Here is a 22,558-nt window from a genome sequence, read left to right on the forward strand (position 1 = left end):
CAAGATGTTCTCAATACTTACAAGTTGTCCATTCCATCGCTTTTCCAGGGGTCGTATTTGTCAGGGCTGAAGCTCTCCGGTGACAAATCCCCGCCAAGTGATTGAAAATTGTTCTGAATCAGTGTGAGAAGTACGTTGACAATACACGTCACGATCTGTTCGTCCACACGTTCGATGTGTAAACTGCACACAAAGTATTTTTGACTACGTACTAATGTTGTTGGAACCTGAAGACATGCAATATTTCGAATGTTTGAAACGTTTGTTAAATACTGTTCAAAAAGATCAGTCGGTGACAAGATCACGCAGACATACAATTTTAATGTGCCTGTATAGAACGAATAGTTAAAAACTATTGCATTATATATTTCCTATTAAAGTTTTACTAATGAATGCAGAAAAATCGAACCTATGAATACCACGGACACATTTCGTAACAGTCTAATTTTTTTTTTTGTGAACCAAGTAACACGTTGCTTGAAAAAAGTTTGTTGAACTTGTGAATTTTATGAATTTTTTGAAGAGCCATCAACATGGATATTATTAACCGAACACACTTTAGGTCCTTACACGCATTTTTTATTTAAATTATGAAACTTGTCTGTTCAGTCGCACCAAGATATTCAATTGCACAAACTGTGCCAATTTATTCTGCACATACAGGTCTAGCGTAACCATAGAAACAAACCTGACAGATGCCGCAACAGAGCGAAACAAATTGCTTGCCACGAGTTTGGTGACAGCCACCATTTTTCCGGCGCTTGCACTTGAACCGAAGAGTCTTGAGATCGAACCCCGGCCAATACCCAGACTGCGACCCGCGTCACACAATTCAACCAATGAGCGGAGGGCGTCATCACGAAACCGCATCATGTCGTCAGCGTGGTACGGCAAAGTCGCTAAAGCGAAGAGTGAAGTCACAATCAGGCGAAGATCTCTCCAGTCTAAAAAAAACGGTTTCACAAAATTAAAAAATAAACATTTTTAACTTTTCTGTCAACAAACTAGTATCAAACACACAAGATACGATTTGCACAATTTATAGCTCATTTTTTACTTCGAACAAACCAAAAAACACGTGCTATTTTATTACAACTTATACCTGAGCGAACAGACATGTTGCAATGAGTGACGTTGTTGTAAAGAGCGTCACGCAATTCGTTCATCAACTTTCGAATTTCAACTTGATCTGCATTGCTGGCTGAAGTAACGCCATGGTCTGAACTTGGCAGTGATCTGCAAATAAAAGAATGCACAAATTCCCATATTTCACATTTAAACTGCACTACATATTGAAGTACAGTAATCTGAAAATGTCCCAAATAGGCGAAAAACCGGATTAACTGATGTCGATTAGTTAAAGCCTTACCACATTACAAACCATTTAAGTTTTGTTGTTATTAAGCAAAGATCCGGATTAACCGAATCCGGTTTAAGCGAGGTTTACTGTATTAGTATTTTCGAAAAGAGTATAAAAACTCTAAAACAAGTAAGTTATAGATGTTAGTAACGCTAAGATAATTTACGAACTATTCTCGGCTTTGTTGATGCGAAACTACGAATTTGCATTTGTGTGTACACTTTATGCTTAAATAAAATTAAATTTAGGCCAAGTGATTGGAGGTTTGAAAGGAATCTGTGCTACATATTGAAGTATTGTGATTATATAAAGATACCAAGGTTGCTTTTCTTACCCTGTGGTCATAAGTTCGCGGGTCAAAGGTCGAACGGTGACGAGACCAAAACAACCGACCACAAGTTGGAAGTAGACTGAAGATAGAAGACGCGGAAACTTGCTTTCGGCTCCAGATTGCGAATGTAAAAGTCGACAAATTTCCTTCAGCGCCGTGATTCGTTCCTAGATAAGAAAATAGCCGACTTAAAACACAGTAGTTGCATAAAGTTAGAACAAAAATGATAATAAACTTAAACCTCAAGTTACATTATAGTTAATATAATGTATGTGAGATATTATTCTGTGAGTTTGTTGTGAGTTTATGTGAGGTATTATTCTGTGAGGCATATTGGTTTGACATGAACCACGTCTCATTTTCAGTCTACAAAATAGATACGTGAAGTTGAAATCTAATTTAACAAATTTAACAAAAGGTTTAACAAATTGTAGCCCAATGTTTTTTTTAATAAAATTATAGGAATTGTAGGTTATAACTTAGTACAGTTATACGTAAGAAACCTGTCCGCCTGATTGTCGAAAAACACAATAAAAAAAATAAAAAATAAAAAACCTGTCCGTGTGGAAAATAATAAAAAAATATTCCACCTTAGCCCGCTTTTGTTGAATATCCATGGCAACGGCCAGACTCTTATACGACCACGTCTTCTCCTTGTCGATCGGCGCCGTGACGTCAGGGCGTGTAGGCATGCCGTCAAGGTTTGCTTCTGGGCAGCAGAACTGCAGACATGACAGGCAAACTCTGCAGAACGCGATACTTCATGTACAAAATTTGTTTCATAGATAATTCATACGAGATTTTAGGAAACTTAGCATATAGCTTTAACTGAGAAGTCACATCCTCATGAATTGCTTTTGTGTGACTTTAATCAATAAGGAACATTGAACCGGCAAAGTAGTTTCATAGCATTTGCTTATTATGTCTTGAGTTGTTTAAGCTTGACTGCAAACAGAAATCTGATGGACTGCATACTTTCCATACGGTTGTGCTTCGTTCAGTTCCATACTTTGCTCCATTGCGCTGTGCTGGGATCTGCTCCCTGTCGCCACCTCGCGTCCTAAACGTAACATGATTTTTTGGCGTTGACTGTTTTTTTAAACATGGTATGAAGCTTTTTAAAAACCTGTCTCATTGCATAAATTAAAAACAATTGGGGCAATTTGAGGCTGTTTTTAACGTTTAATAAGGGACTGTCAACTACAAAAGATATGCGTTTCTGTTACCACACTCTATGTGACCTATATTAGTATTCAGGAATCTGTCAAATGCTTGAGTTTCATTTTTGTAGTTTAAAAATATAACGTTCAAAACTCTTAAAAATTGACAATAAGCGGGAAAAAATAATTCACATCAACGACACGTTTAAATGTTATTTACCTTCGTTTATTGAACCCCACGATGAACTGGACACCAATCGCTCATCCGACAAAACGTTGTTAAGACGTCGCTGGGGAATGTTTGAATCGTTGTGATCGGTCGGGAGTTGGGGTGGATCTGCGACAAATAAGTTATAGACGATACAAAAATACAAAACTTTAATTTAACATTAAAAAGGATCGTAGCCTAACTCCTTGAATAAATTAAATGTGTAAAAGCTTGTGAAAAAGAAATTGCTTAGCATTTAGTGGTGCAGCAAAACAATGCACCTAAATCGTCAGGGAATTGTGCAAGCTTAAAATTCGTCTTTAGACTTGTAAATTTACATTGCCTAGTCAGGCCCAGTTGCTCTAGCAAAGGGCACAATAATTTACCCTACAAATCAGCTTAACTATGTTGCGTGCAGAAATAACAAACAAAACTTTAAATAGCTATCTAAAATATTTGGCTGATTTCTTACCGACAGACACGCCTTCGGAAGACTTTGAATCTTCAGCAGTTAAAATACAAGTAACAGGTGCAGCAGCAACAAGCAGAAAGATCGAACGTTCAATCACAGACCAGCAGGATCGCGAATACCAGTCTTTGCCACGCTGCATATCTACAAAACATAAACCCACGCAGTTGAGGAAAAGTTGAAGGTCTACAATTGTATGTGATATGATCAATTACCTTCTTTCTCTTGTTTAGTTTTGCTGTTCTTGTCGACAGAGGATGATGTGGAAGCCCCATTGAAAAATTTGTATTCTGAAAGAGAATGTAAGGTTTACATGTGCCAGCAAAAAAAATGTTGCTCAAAAGTAATAGGAAACAAACGTTTTTAGAGAAAATTGTCAATTGCATTTAAGCTTTTGTGTCAAATCCTTTAAAATTTAAATCAATGACCAATACAATCCTGCAGTTAGAATGACAGATCGAATGCTATAATCACAGATAGTTAGTAAAGCTTTATGAGGCGCCGTGTTCTTAAAACAGACCAAAAAAAATGTGTGAAACACATTGTTCCTTTGTTTCATGAAAATAAAAACTTCTCGGTTTGGATTGTATTTGACAACAACACAGAAAAAAGGGGTTCAACATACTTTTTTCGTTATCGAGTTGTTCATTATCCGTTGTGGGTGTACTGGATGACGTAGTTTGTGGCGTCGATTCGTTACTAAGCGACGTGGAGGATCTTTGTGATCTTAGCGACAGTAAGTGTGTGCGAACCTGCAAAGAAAGTTGTCTCTTTTTACGAACAGATTTCACTGTTGCATATAACACATTTTATGCAGCAAAAGCCAGTATTTTTTATCAATCATAGGGCTGGTACCGGTAATAGGTAAACAAACTTTATATGAGAAGAGACAGTGCTAGTGCATGTCCGGTCAAAACTAGTGTCACATTACGAAACCAAAAAACATCAGATAAAAAGGCCACTAAAACTGTGGTTAGACATATACATTGATCGCCGTAGTTCACAAAATATACATGTTTGAGTTGCCTCAAAAAACGTTTGCAAACCACTGGTATAGACGTATTTATTGCGAAGTGAAAATACTAGTTACCTTGAAGACACATCGGTAGAGAGGTTGGAGCAGCAAACTGTGAGGATCAGCGTTGGTGTGTTTGATGAGGGCGGCAAGTAAACATCGAGATACAACTTCAAGTAATGGATCGTCGCCACCGCTGTCCAACCCACTCCATTCTAACACGAAACGACACAGTTTAACACACAGCAGCATTTAAATATGTAACTGGTGCAACGATTAAAATTCAGCGCTAAACAAAACAAATCAAAAAGCATGCAATAACGTGTTTTTCATCCAGCAGTAAATTGCACAGCCTTGTATTTACAAACGAATAGCGTATGTTTAACATGTGGTTTGCTTCTTACATGGAATAAACCTTATTCCTAGGTACATAAACCACGGTTTAAATGTTCTGAGCAAAAAGATCAAAGCCAGTAATTGCGTGTAAAACACCGTTTCGACAGTTGTATACCTTTTTTTATTTCACTTGACGATGAGGGAAGGGGACCCATAATAATACTTACTTTAAGACTAAACCCTATACAAATATTGGACATTATTTCTCATTATTTTTAACATTTCCTTACCTCTGTTCCTTGCATAGTCGATGGTGTTGTGCCATAAATGTTGAGCGTTTTTGAAATTTCCACCTGCTGCCAGCTATACATACCAAACAAAATTTCAGTAATATAGAAAGAGCAATCAATATATTGACCCTTACGTGAACTAAAATCCTGTGATCTTCCTGGAAAAGTTGAGCAATTTCTTCAGTGTTTTCTTTCTTCTCCAAAAAGCGGAAAACAGCATCCATGCGTTCCACTGATAAATGAAAACATGTTTAACTAAGATTTAAGTGTTAGCAACATGACATTTAAATGCTAAGTTTATTTCTTAGCAGCTGTGTGATTTTGGACATACGCCCAATTTCACGCTAGTTTTGTAGTTTTCCAAAGTCCCTTACGTCACCAGCTGTGTATTAAGCTGTACAGGCCCCCCTTCGTGTGTTAGCAGGGCATGAGTAAGCAAATTTAATGCTCGAGTCAGTTTGTGCAAATGTTTGGCTAAGCACCGAGCATCTAAAACAGCGATGCTCGGCACCGAGTACCCAGGTTCTGGCTCGCCTCGGCCCATCTCTAGTATTTTGTGCAATACGCGTATTTAGTTAGAATTTACAAATGTATACATTTCGAACCGTTATAATTATAACCGAATGATATTTAACGGCACGAACCTGTTTTGGGGCATTCAACTTGCAATCCGTTCCTTACAACTGACATGGACAAATAATTGACATTATTTCGCTCCTCGTCAGTTGAGTTGACATTCCCGATCGCATTCGCGTTAAGAATCCGACCACTAAGTAGCGCACAAGAGCGCTCGATGTCCAACATCCACGTCCACTTGTCCCAAGCTGTAAAGTTGATGGTTATTTGCGTTTCTAAACGAAAATAATTTTAAGGGCACTGAAGAAACATCTCTAAGAAAAGTTGAAGCTTACCTTTTTGATATAAATCTAAGTATTTATTATACTGGATGAGAATAAACCCCATAGGTCAAAATTAATTTAAAATACTTCGTAAAACACTTCGTACTCAATAGGCTTTTTACAAGTTGCATTGGAGTTTAATTTTAACTACGTAGATTTCTCGTGGACATTTTTAGTTATGAGTGCTTTAGTACAATAAGATGAAAATGGCTATAGTATTTTAGTATACTTGCAAGCTGCTCTTTGTTAAATAAAATAAATTGTTTAAAACATTTTTGAACAACATAAGGCAGTGCAAAAACACACAATGTACGTCTAATAACTGATAATGCGTACCATTTACGTTGTCCCTGTCATTGACCGGCCACGTCATTTCCGTTGCGTCGTGTACTTCCGGTGCGTCATAACGGCCTCTGTGACGTCACAAACGTATGTTTACCATGGTTTGTGTATTTACTGCAAAGGAATTTTTAAAAATAATGCATCACCTGTTAAACGTGTCCAACTGGGGAAGAAGATCTATGAGGATCTGTTGGAAGGGAAGAACGTCCTCCAGTCTGCAGAGGAGCAAGGAAGAGAGGGAGAAGGAGATGAGTCTTCCACAGGAAGAAAACGTCAGTGTTTCTACGGTATTTAAAAACATCAAAACCCGAAATTTTTAGAAAAAATATTTTATGTATCACGCAGTAATATGTATTGTTAAGCAAATATGGTATGGTAAAATTTGTCACAAAAACTTTAAAGATATCAGTGATTAGGAGAAATTAAAAAAATATATATTACGTATTTATAGAATAGATGGTGATGTTACGGAACACTCAAGTTCAACTTGGAATCTTAGCCTTGGCCGCCAAGAAAACACAACGAATAAATACGCATTTTTACGTGAATAATCATTAAATAGGTATTTTGCGTTGCTGAAGCATTATGGAAAAGCAAAACTTACCTATGAATGAATTATCGATTTTTTCATTCGATTGAGTGATGAGTTGGGTGGCTGCAAGAAGTTCGATGTTTGCTTGACACAAAAGCTGGTTGACACTCTGCTTGAGGAGCAGGGCCGAATGTGGATACACCTAAATTGCATCAATAGTTGTGAGAATTTACAGCCAATGAACGACATAATTTTGTTTTTGAAATCTGCTCCTGTTACAATACATATTTTTTCACATTGACATATTCTTAACATTGTATGTGTTTTTGAACTACTGTTTACATAAATCATCAAAAGCAATTTAAGAGCAAAATTGCTTTTGGTCAAGGGGCCCTGATTAAAGACATGATGAATATGTTTACTTTTTCCCTGTTTTCTGGTTGCTGGAAGATAAAATTTATTCCACTATAAAAATTTAGGCATTTAATTTCTCAATTTTAAACAAAGAAAATCAGTTGTTAAACTAGAAAAGTGGCTTTCTGATATACTTCCATTTTATATATTATATACGATATTTACCAATTTACTACACTATACACAATTTTATCTACATACATGATTGTTTTTGCAAGCAAAAACGAATGGGTCCCCACACGGGTGTTTATGCGGATTTACGGTAAACCTATGTGGCGGTTATTTTTATATTCTTAAGGACAAATTTTTCACAAAGCATAAACTTAACTTTCAAAGTTCTTTTCCGTATCCTTTTAGCATCATTATTGTCATTTCATTACAAAAAATCGGAGAAAAAAGAACGGGGAAAATACATTCAATTTAATCTCTTGCTTTGACCTTGATATTGTGGTTCAAGTTCAGTTTTTAAACACAAATTTTCCTAGAAAGCCTTAACTGTTGTATTAGACACTATATAAAACAAGTCGTTTGCTACAAAGGTATACATAACAACTTGTTTTTCACTTAACTTTGTTTCGCAAAAACGACCGTTTAATGACCTTTTGACACTGTTTTTAATAGCATGCAGTCCTTAGTGTTCAACAATACCGTTCGGCCTAATTTATACATCACTTAAGTACTGATTCTTGAATTGATTTGTCAAAAATAAAGAAGATACGTTATGACGAAAAATTCGTAACGGTGTTGTAATGCCTACAAGTTGACCTTTAGTGACCCGTGGTTATGAGAGGGTCAAGCTGACAACGAGAATTTAAAGACCATTTATCGCGTTCGAAAAAGTTAAGTTTATTAAATTTCATATTTATGTTGATCAACGATGTTTTGCCTGACATAAACGAAACCGAAGTACGTTTATCGAGTTTAAATTACGTCTTAGGTGTAAAACCTTCGCCAAAACTGAAAATGCGCGTAATAACTCAATCAGCATTGCTGCACAAAAAAACTGATTACTAATCACCAAAACGACTGTCTCGTAAAACGTATGTCCATACGTCAAGCTGAGCACTCCCGCTCTGCCGCCTTAATCGTAAACCAGTGAATTCCACCCTTGGGACTTATACCTGACTGATAGCGTACACATATTATGGGTTGTAAAGGTAACTGGCAAAATTTTAAACGAATAACCTGCTTAAACAATTGTTAACTTTTTTAAATATTTCTGCACCATAGGGCATGTATTTCTGCCTTAAAATTATAACCGATTATTTCGGGGTTTAAAGGGTAAAAAAATGGGTGAATCCGAAAAAAAGATACAAATTTTTTTTAAAAACTTTACATTGCACCAAACAACAAAGCATGAAACTCCAAGATGCTGTACTTTAGTCAGTACAGCCGTTTTAAAAAAATACGTTTTGAGGGCCTGTGGGTGAACCGCTGGGTCAATCGGGGTCAAACTTCAGGAGGATCAAATTTGGATTATTAAATAACATCTCTGTAAATTTAAATAAATTTAAAGCACTCTTTCTTGACCAAACGCGTCTCACAAACCAGCGTTAGACAGAAAAAAGAAAAAAAGAAAAAAAAAGAAAAAAAGAAAAAAAAATACGGACAAAAACAATATGTGTCCCCTTCATGGAAGGGGACCCATAATAAATGTTATAAATACCTGGGTAGACTGGAAACAGTGAGAGAAGAGATGAAGAAACATGTAAGAGAGAAGATCGTGAATCTGCTTCACATGTTTCTCGTCCAAACCGGTTGAAAGCGGTTCTGGATCCGGTTTATCCGCGTCACTCTTTAAACATTTAGCGAGCTCCACTAGTTTCTGAATCTGCATCAAAAACACAATAATCAGACCCCGAGTGCCGAACTAGGCACTTTGTAACATACCGTGTGGACGTGCACATTCTCCAATAGGGCCAACATCAGGTCGCTGGCCAGTTTGGTTTCGTCACCACCCGGAGGTGAAAGGTCACGAGAATTTGAGAAGCTGAGGATGGCAGACACGTGAGAATGGGCGAGGAGACTCGACAACACCACGTCTAACTGCATCCGCTGCAAAATGATATGTGTTCCAGTTAAATACAACGGAGCTGACTTGTTCTGGAAATCACCGCCGTAACAAAAAGTAGTATTTTGGGTGGACAGTAAATGATCCTTCGCCCGGTTGTCGTTTATTTGGGGCTAAGTAAATTTATACGAGCAAAATTTGGTCATTACACATTCTCGGAATAAATTTCATCAGAGCATCGCAATTTTATATTCTTCTTGCTCCAGTACTGCAAATCTTAAGCAGGGCGCAATTTTGCAATACAAATGCCTTAAGTAAAACTGTCGCGACGCGAAATCATTGCAGACTTTCTTGTATTTACAAACATACTAGGGCAAAAATGGCATCCAGCGATGATTTTTGAAACAACGGCTGCATAACCAGTAATATCACTTTGCTTCCATAAACTTAACTTACCTGACCAACAGTTAAGGCCTGTGGCTCAGGACGCCCCCTAGGTAGAAAAGACATGAGAAGGGCAACACGTTCGTTGATGGATGGGAGAAGAAGTGACGCACCAACGTTAACACATTGACGGACAGCCTAAAAAGAAACAGAAAAATGTCTGGTTAGATGAAATTTTTTCAAAACGTATACCCCATATATGATATCAAGGAACTACTAGTCTGGTGGTTTTAGCAATAGGTGTTTGGCTGAATTTCACAGCTAAAAGCAGCTGTTGTCAAATGCAGTCAATTTTTTAAATGCTTAAATATCCAGTCAATCGGAAATTCAATGCTTAAATACCCCGCAAATAGGAATTTATAGGAAGGAAAAGACGACAATAGTTTCCATGACAATTTTTTTTTTTTTTGGTAAACAATACGTTCATTTTAGTAACGCAAAAACGCACCTAGGCATTTTGACAGTAGATTTAGTTTGACAGTTGGCTTAAGGTTCCAAACACCTTTTGTGTTTAAAATAAATTTTACATACACTATACCACTATACCAGTGTTTCTTAACCTTTTTAGCGCCCGTACCCTTTGAGCTCTCATGAAATTTTCTCGTACCCCTTATCTACAATGGCCGACGAAAGTAAATCAAATTGTAATAATAGAAATTAAACTCAGTGTATTTATAACTTGCGTGTTGAATGCATTAAAACAGTATTGTAAGTAGTACAAAACCAACTCATTCTAGATATATAACAAAGTCACTTGTTACGCATTCTTCACAAATATGCCTAAATAGCGTATAATTTTAGCCTGCATGTCGTACCCCCTGCTTTGGTGCTTCGTACCCCCAAGGGGTACACGTACCCCTGGTTAAGAACCCCTGCACTATACAGATCATGTACATGACTCACATCTTTTACGAATTCTGGTGCGTCCTGATCAATTACACGGAAAAGTAAAACCCGAAGAACGAGCGCCTCCTTCCCGAGTACGTGATTGGACAATGTGGCGGTAACTGCTAGTCTCAGGTGAGCGATCAGCAGCCGTAGACACAACAGGACAAAGTTGTGATGCTCGCTAAGAAAATAAATATATACTGTTTAAAATACACTGTTTAAACTTGCTTTTCCTATAGATCGCGTTAAGCTAAATACAGGAAACAAAATTTGCATTCAGCGCGAGAACTATATAGAAACATTTTGTCACAGAGACAACAAATGACCAAACTACTAAACTTCACAGTGAGAGATAGCAGTACTTATGTAAAAATCGTATTACAATCTTTGTGGGCTTATATCTCGGTAGAGCTATTACCTGTTGGATGAAAACGGTGCTGGTGGTTTTCCTGTGAAAGACACGCAATATTTCTCCAAGAAGCGGTTGAGACGAGAGAAAGTGGATTCGCAAAGATCAATACAATACGGTCTCTGCCAAGACACCACGTGCCTGCAAGCAAAATGTTACTCATTAAGTTATAAAACCTTCAAATTGAAAGATCAAAATCCTAAAATTTGTAAGGCAGTGAGAAAGATATTTCAAAAAAAACTTTTCATCTCAAAATCGTTAGGCTGTTGAAACTGTCAAAAAAGTTGTTGTAAAATCTTAAGCAACTATAGTAACCAATAAAAACGGTTAGTGAGCTTAGTTTGCCTATGGCCAGGAGAAAAAGAACAACATGCCTACAGCATCGTGAAATTAAATGCTGGCACTGTCGTAACTGTCAGGGTCCCATGTGTTTACTGCGGGAGCAAAACGTACAAAACATAACTAAATGTGACAAAGTTATAAAGAGCTCTAATTTAAAGAAATTTCCAAGTGTCCTTTAACAAACGAAAAAAAACGAGCTGGGCAAACAAATTAAATTAATTAACTCATTGAAGCAAGATGAGTCTTAAGGTAACTCGGCAGTGCAAAATGAATGCAAAACCTCCCTCAATAATATGGATCTAACAAATGTTTTTTTTTCTCGGCAAATTAGCTAAAACGTGAATGAAGTAGGATCAGGCAAACAAATCCTTTTTTGTCGCATAACGTTTGCGGAAACAAGAAAAATAGCAACATGACGTAATCGAAACAAATGTTTCCGCCCGCTAAAACGTCATAATAATACGCCAGACGTGGGAAGAACCTTCCAGCGACTGAGATGGCAAAAATCCTTTGTCAAGTTAAATCGTGAAACCAACACTACATAACGACAAATTGTTTTTTTTAAGTAAAAACAGCTTGACTGCTATTAGGGATGGGCTAATATCACAGCATACTTGCTACGAAAAATGCAACCCATTTTTATTTTCCCTGTAATTTTAGGGTCAATGACCTTGTAACCCTGTAAAACCTGCAGGTATGCTACATCGGTTATTAAACCTAGGTTATTCCGCACCCGTTTGGCCAAAACCTTTGTCCGAGTTAGGCGAAGATTCGGATTAACCGATGTCCATTTGTTAAAACCTTACGACATTATAAATCATTTGTGCCTCGATTGTTTTTTAGAATTAGGCGAAGATCCGGATTAACCGAATCTGGTTTACCCTACCAAAATTTGCTGTAGTTGATATTATCATACCAATTTACGTCGTATACAAGTGACATTCTGTTTGTCTACCCAATTTACCGGTCTAGAGGTAGGGCAGTCCATGCGAGGCTGTGCGATGTTCCGGCAGATATTTGATGAACGTTGAGGTTTGAAAGTGCTGTGACACGAGTTGGGGTCGAGATGGGGCTGGTGGTGTGACCCAAGCCACATTGACCCATCGCATTGTTACCCCAAGAGTAAACTTCGTTCGCTAAAAAGTAATACAATTGTTAAACTGGCCAAATTAATACTTTAATCCAATTTATAACTAAACCCCAACAGAAAAACGGTTTTTAAAACTAGAAGGGTGGCTTAGCACACATTGCCATTGCACATACACTGTGACCTATTTCTTATATACATGTCATACACTTATCTTTATTTTACAGCGAAATACAAAAATCTTTATTTTACAGCGAAATTAGGCAGAGCATTTAGTGACAAACGCCTATTTTTTGTCATTCGGTGCTTCACCCGAAACCGTTTGACTCGCTTTTTTAAGTGTAAAGAATAATATTAAGAGTAAATACAAGAGCTAACTTGCGTTAAAAACTTAAAAAAGCTTAATTTTAGGCAGAACCGACAACTCAACTTCGGCCCACTACAGCAATGTTTACATTCGATAAGCTTACTGTGCGATAGTACGAGGCAATGCCCGTCTCCTGAAGCAATGTCCACAATCCGACAGTTTCGCAACTCCTCCACGATGGTGGGTTTCATGTAAGTCGCATCGGATGGTCCACATCCCAGACAAGCCCCACAACCCCAGGTGTAAACCTTAAAAATCAAGCAGGCATTTATTAATGATTAAAAACACATATCCTTGTCAAAATATTGATTGTATATTTAATGCATACAAGCCAAGCATAATTTACTCGACTTTACTCAATGCAGAAGTAAAGTCTAGACCACGTTATACAGTAAAATGAACCAATCATTACCGCATACAGACAATAGCCTTCTGTTACGCACGTGGCGATTGTAACGTCATAGAACGGGAAATAATAGGACAAGGTAATCATGCGAAACTGAACGTGGAAATGTAACAGTTCGCGGATGAGTAAGTAATCGTACAAGGAAAAGTTTTTAGATTTGGGATTCACTTCTATCAATGATCATGGTGCTGCAAAGCCGCAGTGTGTGCTGTGTTATGCAGTGTTGTCGAACGAATCGAACTCATTTCAAGAGCTCGTTAAGCCTCGAAATGCATTTCAGAACAAATACATTTTTTGGTGTTGAAACTTGGGTCGTGAGATGTTCATAAAACTCAGATTTGGGTCGCGGCCGAAAAAGTTTGGGAACCACTGGTGTATAGCATGCCCACTACCACATTTCGCATCAGTGAGCACCGGTAAGCTTAACAACGCGTAATGCCACAAACTGAGCTAACCTACAAGGCATTACTAAGAGCGTTGGTTGTAAAATGCCAACACAATGAAGTTTTAACCTACTGGTTCCGTGTCATACTTTAAGTCAGTGGTTCTCAAACTTTTTTGACCGCGACCCAAATCTGAGTATTATGAACATCTCACGACCCAAGCCTTAAACATTAAAAAATGAAACAATTTCGAGGCCACGTTGTCGCCACATATGAGTCTGCCCATGTCAAAATGGCTGCAGGTTTAACAAGTTCGATTCGACAATACTACATATAACACAACACACATTGTGGCTTTGTAGCACCATGGTCATTGATAGAAGTGAATCCCAAATCTAAAAATGTTTCCGTGTAAGAATACTCATCCTCAAACGCTAACTGGTACGTATCCACGTTCAGTTTTGCACGATTAACTTTTATTCCCCGTGCTATGACGTAACAATCGCCATGTGCGTAACAGCAAAAATCAGAAGGCTATTGTCAATGATTAGTTCATTTTACTGTGCAACGTGGTCGAGTGAGGGGACTTTACTACTACAACATTAGGTAAATTCGTTTGTGTTTACTTAATGCGGTAATATCGTTTGGACAGAATTGAATCACCAAAGCGCGACCCATTTTTTCACCCTGCGCGACCCATGTTTGGGTCGCGACCCATACTTTGAGAACCACTGCTTCAAGTGGATTTGACGTACAGTGGTAATGTAGGTTGCTAGTAAGCAATAATAAGCTGGAAGTGATTTCTAAGATACTAATTTGTTGCGTACCTGTCCAGAGTTGCTAAGAGCCATAGAGTATTGACTTCCTGCACAGAGTTTCCGTATCAACGTCCCGTTCAAACTTTCAATCACTTTTGGCCTGAAACAATTTTAAATAGAATAAGTTGAATAAAATCCAAAAAAACGTTACCTCGGACTAACAAAGATAAAAATGGTTCTAAGGTTACCTTGGCGATACTAAGATCAAAACTTGTTTTAGATTTTTGTACTCAAAGTATGCTTTTCGAAAATACTGATATAGTAAACCTAGAATAATTCAGTTGATCCGCATTTTCGCCTATATCGGACAAAATGTAAGGTACAAATGATTTGAAACGTTTTCAGACTTAAACTAATCGACATCGCGTAATTCGGACAATTTTTTGGTCCAAACGGGTTCGGATTAATCAAGGTTTAGTACATAACAGTTTCCAGGAGCAGTGATCTAATTTATCTTGTCGACAGGAAAACGTGGTTTTTGATATGTTTAACCAAGTCTTACCTGTAGACGCGACTGGTATCACCGTGACCAAGTTTGCCGTTGTCTCCTGCGCCAAAGCTCCACACGGTGGCGCAGTCTTGCGAGAGCACTAAAGTGTGAGAACTTCCGCACGCCACCTATTAACATTCACCAATGCAAATTCAACGCAATCTATTCACCAACAGTGCAACCTTATTGAAAAAAGCATGGGTATTACTGATGTTAGGAAGCTTACCAATTTAGCAGATGTAATCTCCTTTACCAACATTGGTTCATTTCTACTTGTGTTGTCGCCCAGCCCTAGACGTCCGTAGTCACCCTCACCCCATGTAAAAAGCTGACCATCTTGCGTCACACACGCCGAATGACGGTAACCAGTGGATACACACGTGACCACCTATGGCACATCACCAAGTTTAAAATATGTGAAAAATGTTTTGATTGTTTTCATCATGTTCAATGGGTTTAAAACGGGAACTAAGGGCGACACGATTGGCAAAAATGACAAAACCTCCGGAAGTACCAAAATCACAGAATAATTTTACTGCAAGGGGTTTCCCCGCTACATTTCCCTTTAGGACTGGGGTGTGCAACCTGCGGCCCTTGATTTAAGGTTGTGCAGCCGCAGAGACGCTTGAATTTTAACTGTACTGGCAAACGAGTCTAACTATTATATATTATTGAGCAGATAAGTGCGTCCGATGCTATTTTTCTGTGACCTTGCAATATGTGGCTAGAATCAAATGCGAATTTTACTTGTAGTTAAGCATATTTGGTAAGCAACAAGGTACAATCACCTTGTGTTATACACAGGTGCGACCCGCAATCTAATTTGGGCAATTGTATTTGGCCCCACTGTAACAAAGGTTGCACACCTCTACTTTAGAAAGTTGTTTCTGTCAGAAAGGCATTTGTCGTTTACCCTTCTTAATCAATTTTTTCATGCTCGTGGCACCAGGAGGGATAATCTTAAAACGTATTTGGTTCAACAAAAATGTTGGAAATTTTTAACAAATGGTGTTTACAGTTGCGTTTAAAAAAACAATGCCTTTAATGTTTCGCCCTACTTTTTTGGAAAAACATATTTCACATTGACGTAGGGTGTCTAACAATGAGGTGATGTTCCAGTTTTTCACGATCTAAAAACCCAAAGAGTAGTTCGCATATTACATCTTATGCACCCGCAATGCGCAGGGCATTAGTCATCAGCTGGTGCATGTGCATCATATCCTGTTGAAATAAACATTGCACGAACAAACCAAGAACAACCGCTGTTGCTGTCAGTCGCATTTTTTGTTTACCTTCGAAATTTGAAATTTTGTTCGAATGCATGATGAATAAATTTATCAAAACGCATGACCACATGCCAACACAAAACAAGCACGCATTTAATAGTCAATTAACTTCCTCTGAAAATTCATGTTCGTTAGGTTTTAACTGCCAAAACCCCTTGTAATTGAGATGAATAGTTCACGATCAAAATGTTGTTTGAAGAAGCAAACAATTTTGAACGAGGAACAGATTTCAGTTTTATAATCGCCACCTGTGGTCTTCCGTTGTAACATTTTAACGTTTATTTTTCACAACCAAACAAGCCTATTAAAAGGTCTGTTTGTGTGCGTTTTTTAGCCGCCATGTGTTGAATTTCACCAAAAAGCATAAAAAGTATTTGAGTTTCAAACTATTTGATGGATATAGCGCTTCCAAAATTTGATTTCCAAATTCTAAGGTTGCCCATTCAAGTCGAACAAACCTTGAATCACACGTTGCATGGTGATGACGTCACTTACCCTGCGAGTCAAAGGGCCTTCAATGAGTTTCGGCATTTTCTGGGTCAAGCTACAGCCATGTCCGAGTTTTCCATAATCACCATCACCCCAGCTGTATACGCTACCGTCAGCTGCCAGCGCCAATGTGTGTCCGTCCGAACCTAACACGCATTTTTTTCGTTTAAGACTAGCACAATGCTATGAAAGATAATGAAAAAAACCAGCTTACTGGTATTAGTGAATACACAAAACGTAGGAAATTTACAGTTAAAGTAAAAATGATAAATGCTATTCCATTGCTGTTTTAAATTTCTCTTGTGTTGCTTTAACCTGATTGGTATATTATTTGCTCTTAATGCGCTATTATAGGAGGGTAAAAAGTTAAAATTTTTGAAAACCTAATTTTTTACAATGTTTACATCAAAGACATACACACAAATATCACTTTAACAAAAAAATTGCAAAGCATTTCGATTCTGGTTAAAAAAATACCTTTGGAAGAGGAAACTTTGCGAATTAGTTGGTCTGATTGGAAGTTAATTTGTTTAAGCGATGATTGGTTATTGGAATCTCCCAAACCAAGTCGGCCATAACTTCCTTTGCCACAAGATTTTACTGAACCATCAGCATTTACCACAAATGAGCAGTACTGCCCTGCTTCAAGCTGTTTTGAATAAACACATGAAAAACATTGAGCAGTTTAAATTTTTAAGTTTTGTTTGGGCCTGTCAGCACAAATACATTACAAACAATTAAATAGGGAGCTGGCAACATTGAAATGTAATAATCGAAAAGACATAAACACAAATGACAAATGCTAAAAATTAAAAGTGTTGAGATCAAAACAATGCTTTCAAGCCTTGAATCACGTTATTTTACATCTTTAAAGGTTCTTTACTTTAGCCAATTGTTAGTACTGGCAAAATAATTAAAATGCGTTTTTCAATATTCAGCTGTGCTGTGGTATTGAACAGAAAGTATTTTTTTCTTTAGCATTTTGAACAGAAGGAAGTTTTGCTGATTTCTTACCAGCTGAGCGTTGCAGAAACTTGAAATCTTCTTTGGAGTTAGAACTTTGTCTGATCCATTTTCTGCAAGTTGGTGACTACTGTTGCTCCCCCACCCATAAGCTTCACTGTTCTTGTTTTGGACACTGTAGTGCAATAAACATATACTTTTGTCTTCAGTTTGTTGACATAGTAATGCCTGATTTAATTTGACACAAAAGTGTGCATTTTTGGAATAGTTATTCTATGTAAACAAAAAAAATTAAGTACTCTGAATAAGAGATCTTCCATTACAAATGCAAAATCATGCAATCAAAGTGTGAGATATGATTTTTCAACATATTTTTATTTATAAATGCATACATTGTAAATTGAATCTACCTTTCAATTTGGTCATCACTGCAATTTCTTGCATAGTCATGTGCTAGTTGGACAAGTTGTTCAAAAAGGGCTAGGGCAGAGTCTTTGATAAAAACATGGTTTTCATTATTGTGACTGCCTGGAATGGTGAGCTGCGATGCTGAATCCTAAAAAGAAATGAGGAGTTAAATGATTCATATTTCAGTGTTTGTGATACACTTTTTGTACCGCTGGCTTAGAAATAGATGACAAAATCTTGTGCAGAGTGTCCCGTGATAAAATACGGCCATGTTTTAGGTAGTCAGCACCTGAAAGATAAAAATGCAAATATAATTTTTGACAAACCAAGTTTTCGGGTTTAACACATTTATTCATATTTATGATGTTCTGTTTGTGAACGTTTGGAATGAGTCAAGTTTGAAAAACATTACTTTTAACAACTAATAACACTTAATGTCAAATGCAACTTGCCAGTGTTTTCTGTAGGCACAATGTCCAGAGCCATTTCAATCCAGTCCAGAAGGTGCCGTAATGATCCACGTTGAAAAGCAACCATAAGGAGAAGCTCACAAGATAGTTTTCGTGATTGGGCATTGGCACCAGACTCAGAAGATATTATGCCTTTTAAGAAGTCACAGACCTAAATAACAATTGAAAATTTAAATTTTTTAAGCAAAAATCATTAGAGTAAAAGTATTATATCAGCCTATCAGCATCACCTGTTGAAGGCAATCCAGTCCCATTTCAGGTATTTTGCTTTCATCAGCCAACGACAGTGGTGGAAGGTTGCCAACAACATCGTAAGCTGTATGAAGCACATCTGTACAGATTGCTGAAGCAAGGGAAGGCTCAGACCAACTGTGTTGAATAAGAGTAAAAAGCAACCGAAGACCAGTTCTTACTCCTTGAAAACAACATGAAATTTCAGGTTGTAAAGATATTAAAATGCTTTAAATTGGCAGATTAACAAATTTGAGACTGGTAAGTTCAATGACAATGGGTGATGTGCATAATATTACATGCTACACTACAATGCAAATAGCTTATCCATCTTGCAAAAATGTGAAAACATCCATCTAATTTGCCCAGAAGGCATGACAGCCTTCTGCTCTGCAACTGGTCAAACAACACTAATACTGTTGTGCATAAATTATGAAAACAGACCCTTCAATTTTATTCCAAATGTCGGGACTTCTCGAATGCAAAGGTGAAAAAAGTTTATTATTGTTCAATAAAGATGAAATGATACATATCTGACTGCAATGTCAATCATACCCATTTCAATCAAAGCATCAGATGCTGTTTTGGCTTTATCTTCCTGCTTTACATGTACACCAGGAAGTGCTCTAATGGTGTTAGTTGTATCATCATTATCACTTGCATTGCCCTGCAAGTAAATTGTAAGGCTTAAGTAAAATGACCAAAAAATAAATAGGCGTAAGTCCAACCTTTTTTGTATCTTTAAGGTTGTGGTGTTTGATAGTGCAAGCATGAAAAAGCCTTTGTAGGATAATTAGTCTTTTCCGCAGATACTTTCCAAACAAGGATTCCTCACACACTGCTTGTCCCAGAACAAACTTTAAGCAAAAATAAAGTTAAATTTAGGACCACATCACAAGGTTATTAAGGGTTAAATTTCCCAAAATATTTTATGTCAAGATAAATTGCACAGGGTACTGAATTTGCACAAAATAGGTCAGGAAAACATTAATTTTTTTAAAAAAAATCCAGCATTATAAGATAACCTGATTTTCCAGTAGTGTATTAATATAATGCTTCTGCTCATCACATGTTGGAAAATCCTTTTCAAAATCTGACAAGTGGGGATCGTGATCCAATTGTGGTGAGTCTGAAACTAATGTCAACTCCTTGCTGCTTAGCAATGATGCGTACAATGTATTAACAGTATATCGCGTATGTAAATTGTTGTCAAGGTCATCTTTCATCCAGTTATAGTTAAGATAGTCTAACCATTGAATCCTTGCAATAACTCGATCCATTTTTGTAGATGGCAAAATGTGGTCACATGAACATCATTGTATTATACACAGAAAAATTCCCAAAACAGCTTTGTACAGCAACTGTACAGTTTACAACGACAAATTAATTTAGGCTGTTAAATCAAAAGTGGAAAAAAATCAAACATAAAATATTGTAACTCCAATTTCTTGTCAAAGTAACCAATTTTAGATTATTTTTTCTTGATACGGCTGCGAACAAATCATAATGGCTGTTGCTAAACACAACTTTAGTTTCTAACATTTCAAATTGCAAAGCGTTTAAATTTAAAAGGTTTGTGAGAAAATCAAACAATTACAAACTAACTCAACCCAGCCCCGCAGTACTTTCGCCAGACAATTTTTCTTCAATCCAATTGCACAAATAAACATTCAACATGTTAAACAATTCTGCATCAATTTTAAGCCTTAGCCGTAGAGAGGAAAACAATTCATTGCAACCCAAATTCAAAAAACTTACGACTTGTCGTCAATCCCTCTGGCAAACTGAGCGCACTGGAGTAGAACCGTTTGTTTACATTTTCGCCAGCTGTTAGCAGATTTGTCGGGTTCTGATCATGACGTCATCCGTTTCAGGAAGTTTTCGTCGTAGGAAATAATAAAATTTAATCAGTTTGGGCCTGGGTGAAAAATTTAGAAATATTTTGTTATCGACGCAAACCTAAGAAGTTTGTTTCCAATGTCTTCTAATCTTCAAATGGAATAAACCGGGCCCGGTAGAACCAAAACAGACCGACAGGCGACAGCAGTTGTTCTTATTGTATAAAAACACAAATACAGTATACTTTTGTTTTAGTGTGTCCCTACATTGTTAAGTTCAGGAGTGCCGCCAAAGTTTTGTAAAAGGAAACTTTCCAAATTATTTGAAACCATGCCACTCTGTTATAACTTAAGGCCGATGCACACACGATGCGATGGTTGCGATTTTTTGTCGCAAGGCCAAAATAATTGACGTCATTTCCGCTCTTCAGCGACAAAATCGCAAAGTTAAACTGTTCGCTACAAAATCGCGGTCATCGCAGAGGTCAGCGCGATATTTTCGCTATCTTTGCTGTCGGTCCACAACGAATTAGCAAGTTGCAAAGCTGTAGTAGTTTCTTTTTGTCCACAGCAAATTAAAACATAATATTGCAGTGAAAAGTTACAAGAACAAGAACGACAATGTGAATTCTGGATCAGTTACAATAACAATAACAAAAACGACAATGTAAATTCTGGGTCACCAGGTAACTTTTACAATAATGTTGTGTTATAAAACTTTTGGAAAGATTAGCTTAGTAGATGTGCATCACCTTGTAAGCTGGATTGGTTTTGCTTAGAGAAACAGCAGTAAAATGATTGTTATGATGTTGTAGATACTTCTAGTTCCACTGACCAGTGTTGAAAAAAATGTTGAATTTTGATTTGCTGCTTATCTACTTAACATGGACAAATGATGAAACAAATCCTAGAGTCATTTATAAAACCTTGAAGGTAGAGTATGTTGTACATATGTTAATTTAATTGTATTACTGAAATTGTGTTTCTTTTAAGCAGCACACCTGACAATGTACCAATTCAAGTGCAAGCTGAAAGGGTGTTGTGGAATTGTGATGAAACATTAAAACAAGCTACTTTCTACTTGGTTAACATGTAACTTTTGGGTTACATTTGATGTGGAAGGTGTCAACTTCACCTGCATCAACAAACCATATCAGTGTCCACCAAACAGATGATTTTGAACATTACTCTCAGAGATAAAAACCTCCGATGTAAAAGAAGAAAATGACAGGGTTGGACAAGCAATTATTGAAGCATAAATCATCTGCCAGAAACAGCTCACCATGTCTGTTTTCTTTTTGTCCTTGATGTTATATGTTTTTGCATTTGCTCATGTTTATTTATAGGAAATGACTTAATAAATAATATGTTTTTCTGAGCATTGTCAAGACAAAATAAGGTCTACTGTTTGCTAATGGACAATATTTTAAATCTGCCCCGAAAAAAATTGACATGATTTATTTACTTACAACTGATTATACTTCCGGTGTCATAAATTTATGCATTAGTTTATTACAAAATGTTTACATAATAGCAATTTTATGAAAAAAATGCCTTCATTACTGTAACCCATCCAAACTGTTCCATTGAACAATTGTTTTTGTTTTCTATTTATGTTTATTGTTTAATAAAAAAAATATCATGCCATGTTTATTGGATAAAACTACAAAGTTGACCAAGTAATACAAAGATGTTGTCAATCCACAGAAGGCACGTGGTTTGTTAGACAGTTACAACTGCTGGATTCCATGTTAGCCTTACTGGTTGTTAAGTAAGTGCATTACTATCAAGTCGTCAGCTGTTTAAGAGCCCGCAGGCAGTCAACCAAGCATGACGCAGAAATTCAAGGCAAGCGGGCGATCGTACCAACGA

The 22,558-nt window shown here is 37.1% G+C and overlaps 1 protein-coding gene and 1 long non-coding RNA gene across 2 annotated transcripts in view; one reads left to right on the forward strand and one right to left on the reverse strand.

Annotated features, from left to right (window-relative positions):
* The window catches only part of LOC145208949 (putative E3 ubiquitin-protein ligase HERC1), a 47,917-nt gene extending 27,660 nt beyond the window's left edge, over window positions 1-20,257 (reverse strand). Inside the window, exons 1-37 of the mRNA XM_080079194.1 lie at window positions 19,874-20,257; window positions 19,577-19,705; window positions 19,404-19,515; window positions 18,848-19,032; window positions 18,600-18,768; window positions 18,357-18,436; window positions 18,150-18,295; window positions 17,791-17,914; window positions 17,254-17,425; window positions 16,783-16,922; window positions 15,228-15,389; window positions 15,014-15,129; window positions 14,521-14,611; window positions 13,008-13,152; window positions 12,415-12,586; window positions 11,118-11,249; window positions 10,715-10,880; window positions 9,824-9,949; window positions 9,247-9,411; window positions 9,023-9,187; window positions 7,015-7,144; window positions 6,557-6,692; window positions 6,405-6,481; window positions 5,814-6,020; window positions 5,304-5,401; window positions 5,170-5,242; window positions 4,619-4,758; window positions 4,154-4,280; window positions 3,744-3,818; window positions 3,532-3,672; window positions 3,072-3,188; window positions 2,667-2,751; window positions 2,282-2,435; window positions 1,695-1,858; window positions 1,103-1,236; window positions 689-944; window positions 22-183 (exon numbers count right to left, since the gene is read on the reverse strand). Coding sequence (XP_079935320.1) covers window positions 22-183; window positions 689-944; window positions 1,103-1,236; window positions 1,695-1,858; window positions 2,282-2,435; window positions 2,667-2,751; window positions 3,072-3,188; window positions 3,532-3,672; window positions 3,744-3,818; window positions 4,154-4,280; window positions 4,619-4,758; window positions 5,170-5,242; window positions 5,304-5,401; window positions 5,814-6,020; window positions 6,405-6,481; window positions 6,557-6,692; window positions 7,015-7,144; window positions 9,023-9,187; window positions 9,247-9,411; window positions 9,824-9,949; window positions 10,715-10,880; window positions 11,118-11,249; window positions 12,415-12,586; window positions 13,008-13,152; window positions 14,521-14,611; window positions 15,014-15,129; window positions 15,228-15,389; window positions 16,783-16,922; window positions 17,254-17,425; window positions 17,791-17,914; window positions 18,150-18,295; window positions 18,357-18,436; window positions 18,600-18,768; window positions 18,848-19,032; window positions 19,404-19,515; window positions 19,577-19,705; window positions 19,874-20,128 — 5,228 coding nt within the window. The 5' untranslated portion in view covers window positions 20,129-20,257. The remainder of the gene's footprint in view (window positions 1-21; window positions 184-688; window positions 945-1,102; window positions 1,237-1,694; window positions 1,859-2,281; window positions 2,436-2,666; window positions 2,752-3,071; window positions 3,189-3,531; window positions 3,673-3,743; window positions 3,819-4,153; window positions 4,281-4,618; window positions 4,759-5,169; window positions 5,243-5,303; window positions 5,402-5,813; window positions 6,021-6,404; window positions 6,482-6,556; window positions 6,693-7,014; window positions 7,145-9,022; window positions 9,188-9,246; window positions 9,412-9,823; window positions 9,950-10,714; window positions 10,881-11,117; window positions 11,250-12,414; window positions 12,587-13,007; window positions 13,153-14,520; window positions 14,612-15,013; window positions 15,130-15,227; window positions 15,390-16,782; window positions 16,923-17,253; window positions 17,426-17,790; window positions 17,915-18,149; window positions 18,296-18,356; window positions 18,437-18,599; window positions 18,769-18,847; window positions 19,033-19,403; window positions 19,516-19,576; window positions 19,706-19,873) is intronic.
* A 756-nt stretch (window positions 20,258-21,013) lies between these two features.
* On the forward strand, window positions 21,014-22,333 carry LOC145208952 (uncharacterized). Its single transcript, XR_013854970.1, has 3 exons — window positions 21,014-21,372; window positions 21,502-21,619; window positions 21,683-22,333. It is a non-coding gene; the product is annotated as an uncharacterized LOC145208952 (long non-coding RNA).
* The last annotated feature ends 225 nt before the right edge of the window (window positions 22,334-22,558 follow it).

Source organism: Phallusia mammillata, chromosome 1 (assembly GCF_965637545.1).
Source record: "Phallusia mammillata chromosome 1, kaPhaMamm4.hap1.1, whole genome shotgun sequence".
NCBI classification, from domain to species: Eukaryota; Metazoa; Chordata; class Ascidiacea; order Phlebobranchia; family Ascidiidae; genus Phallusia; species Phallusia mammillata.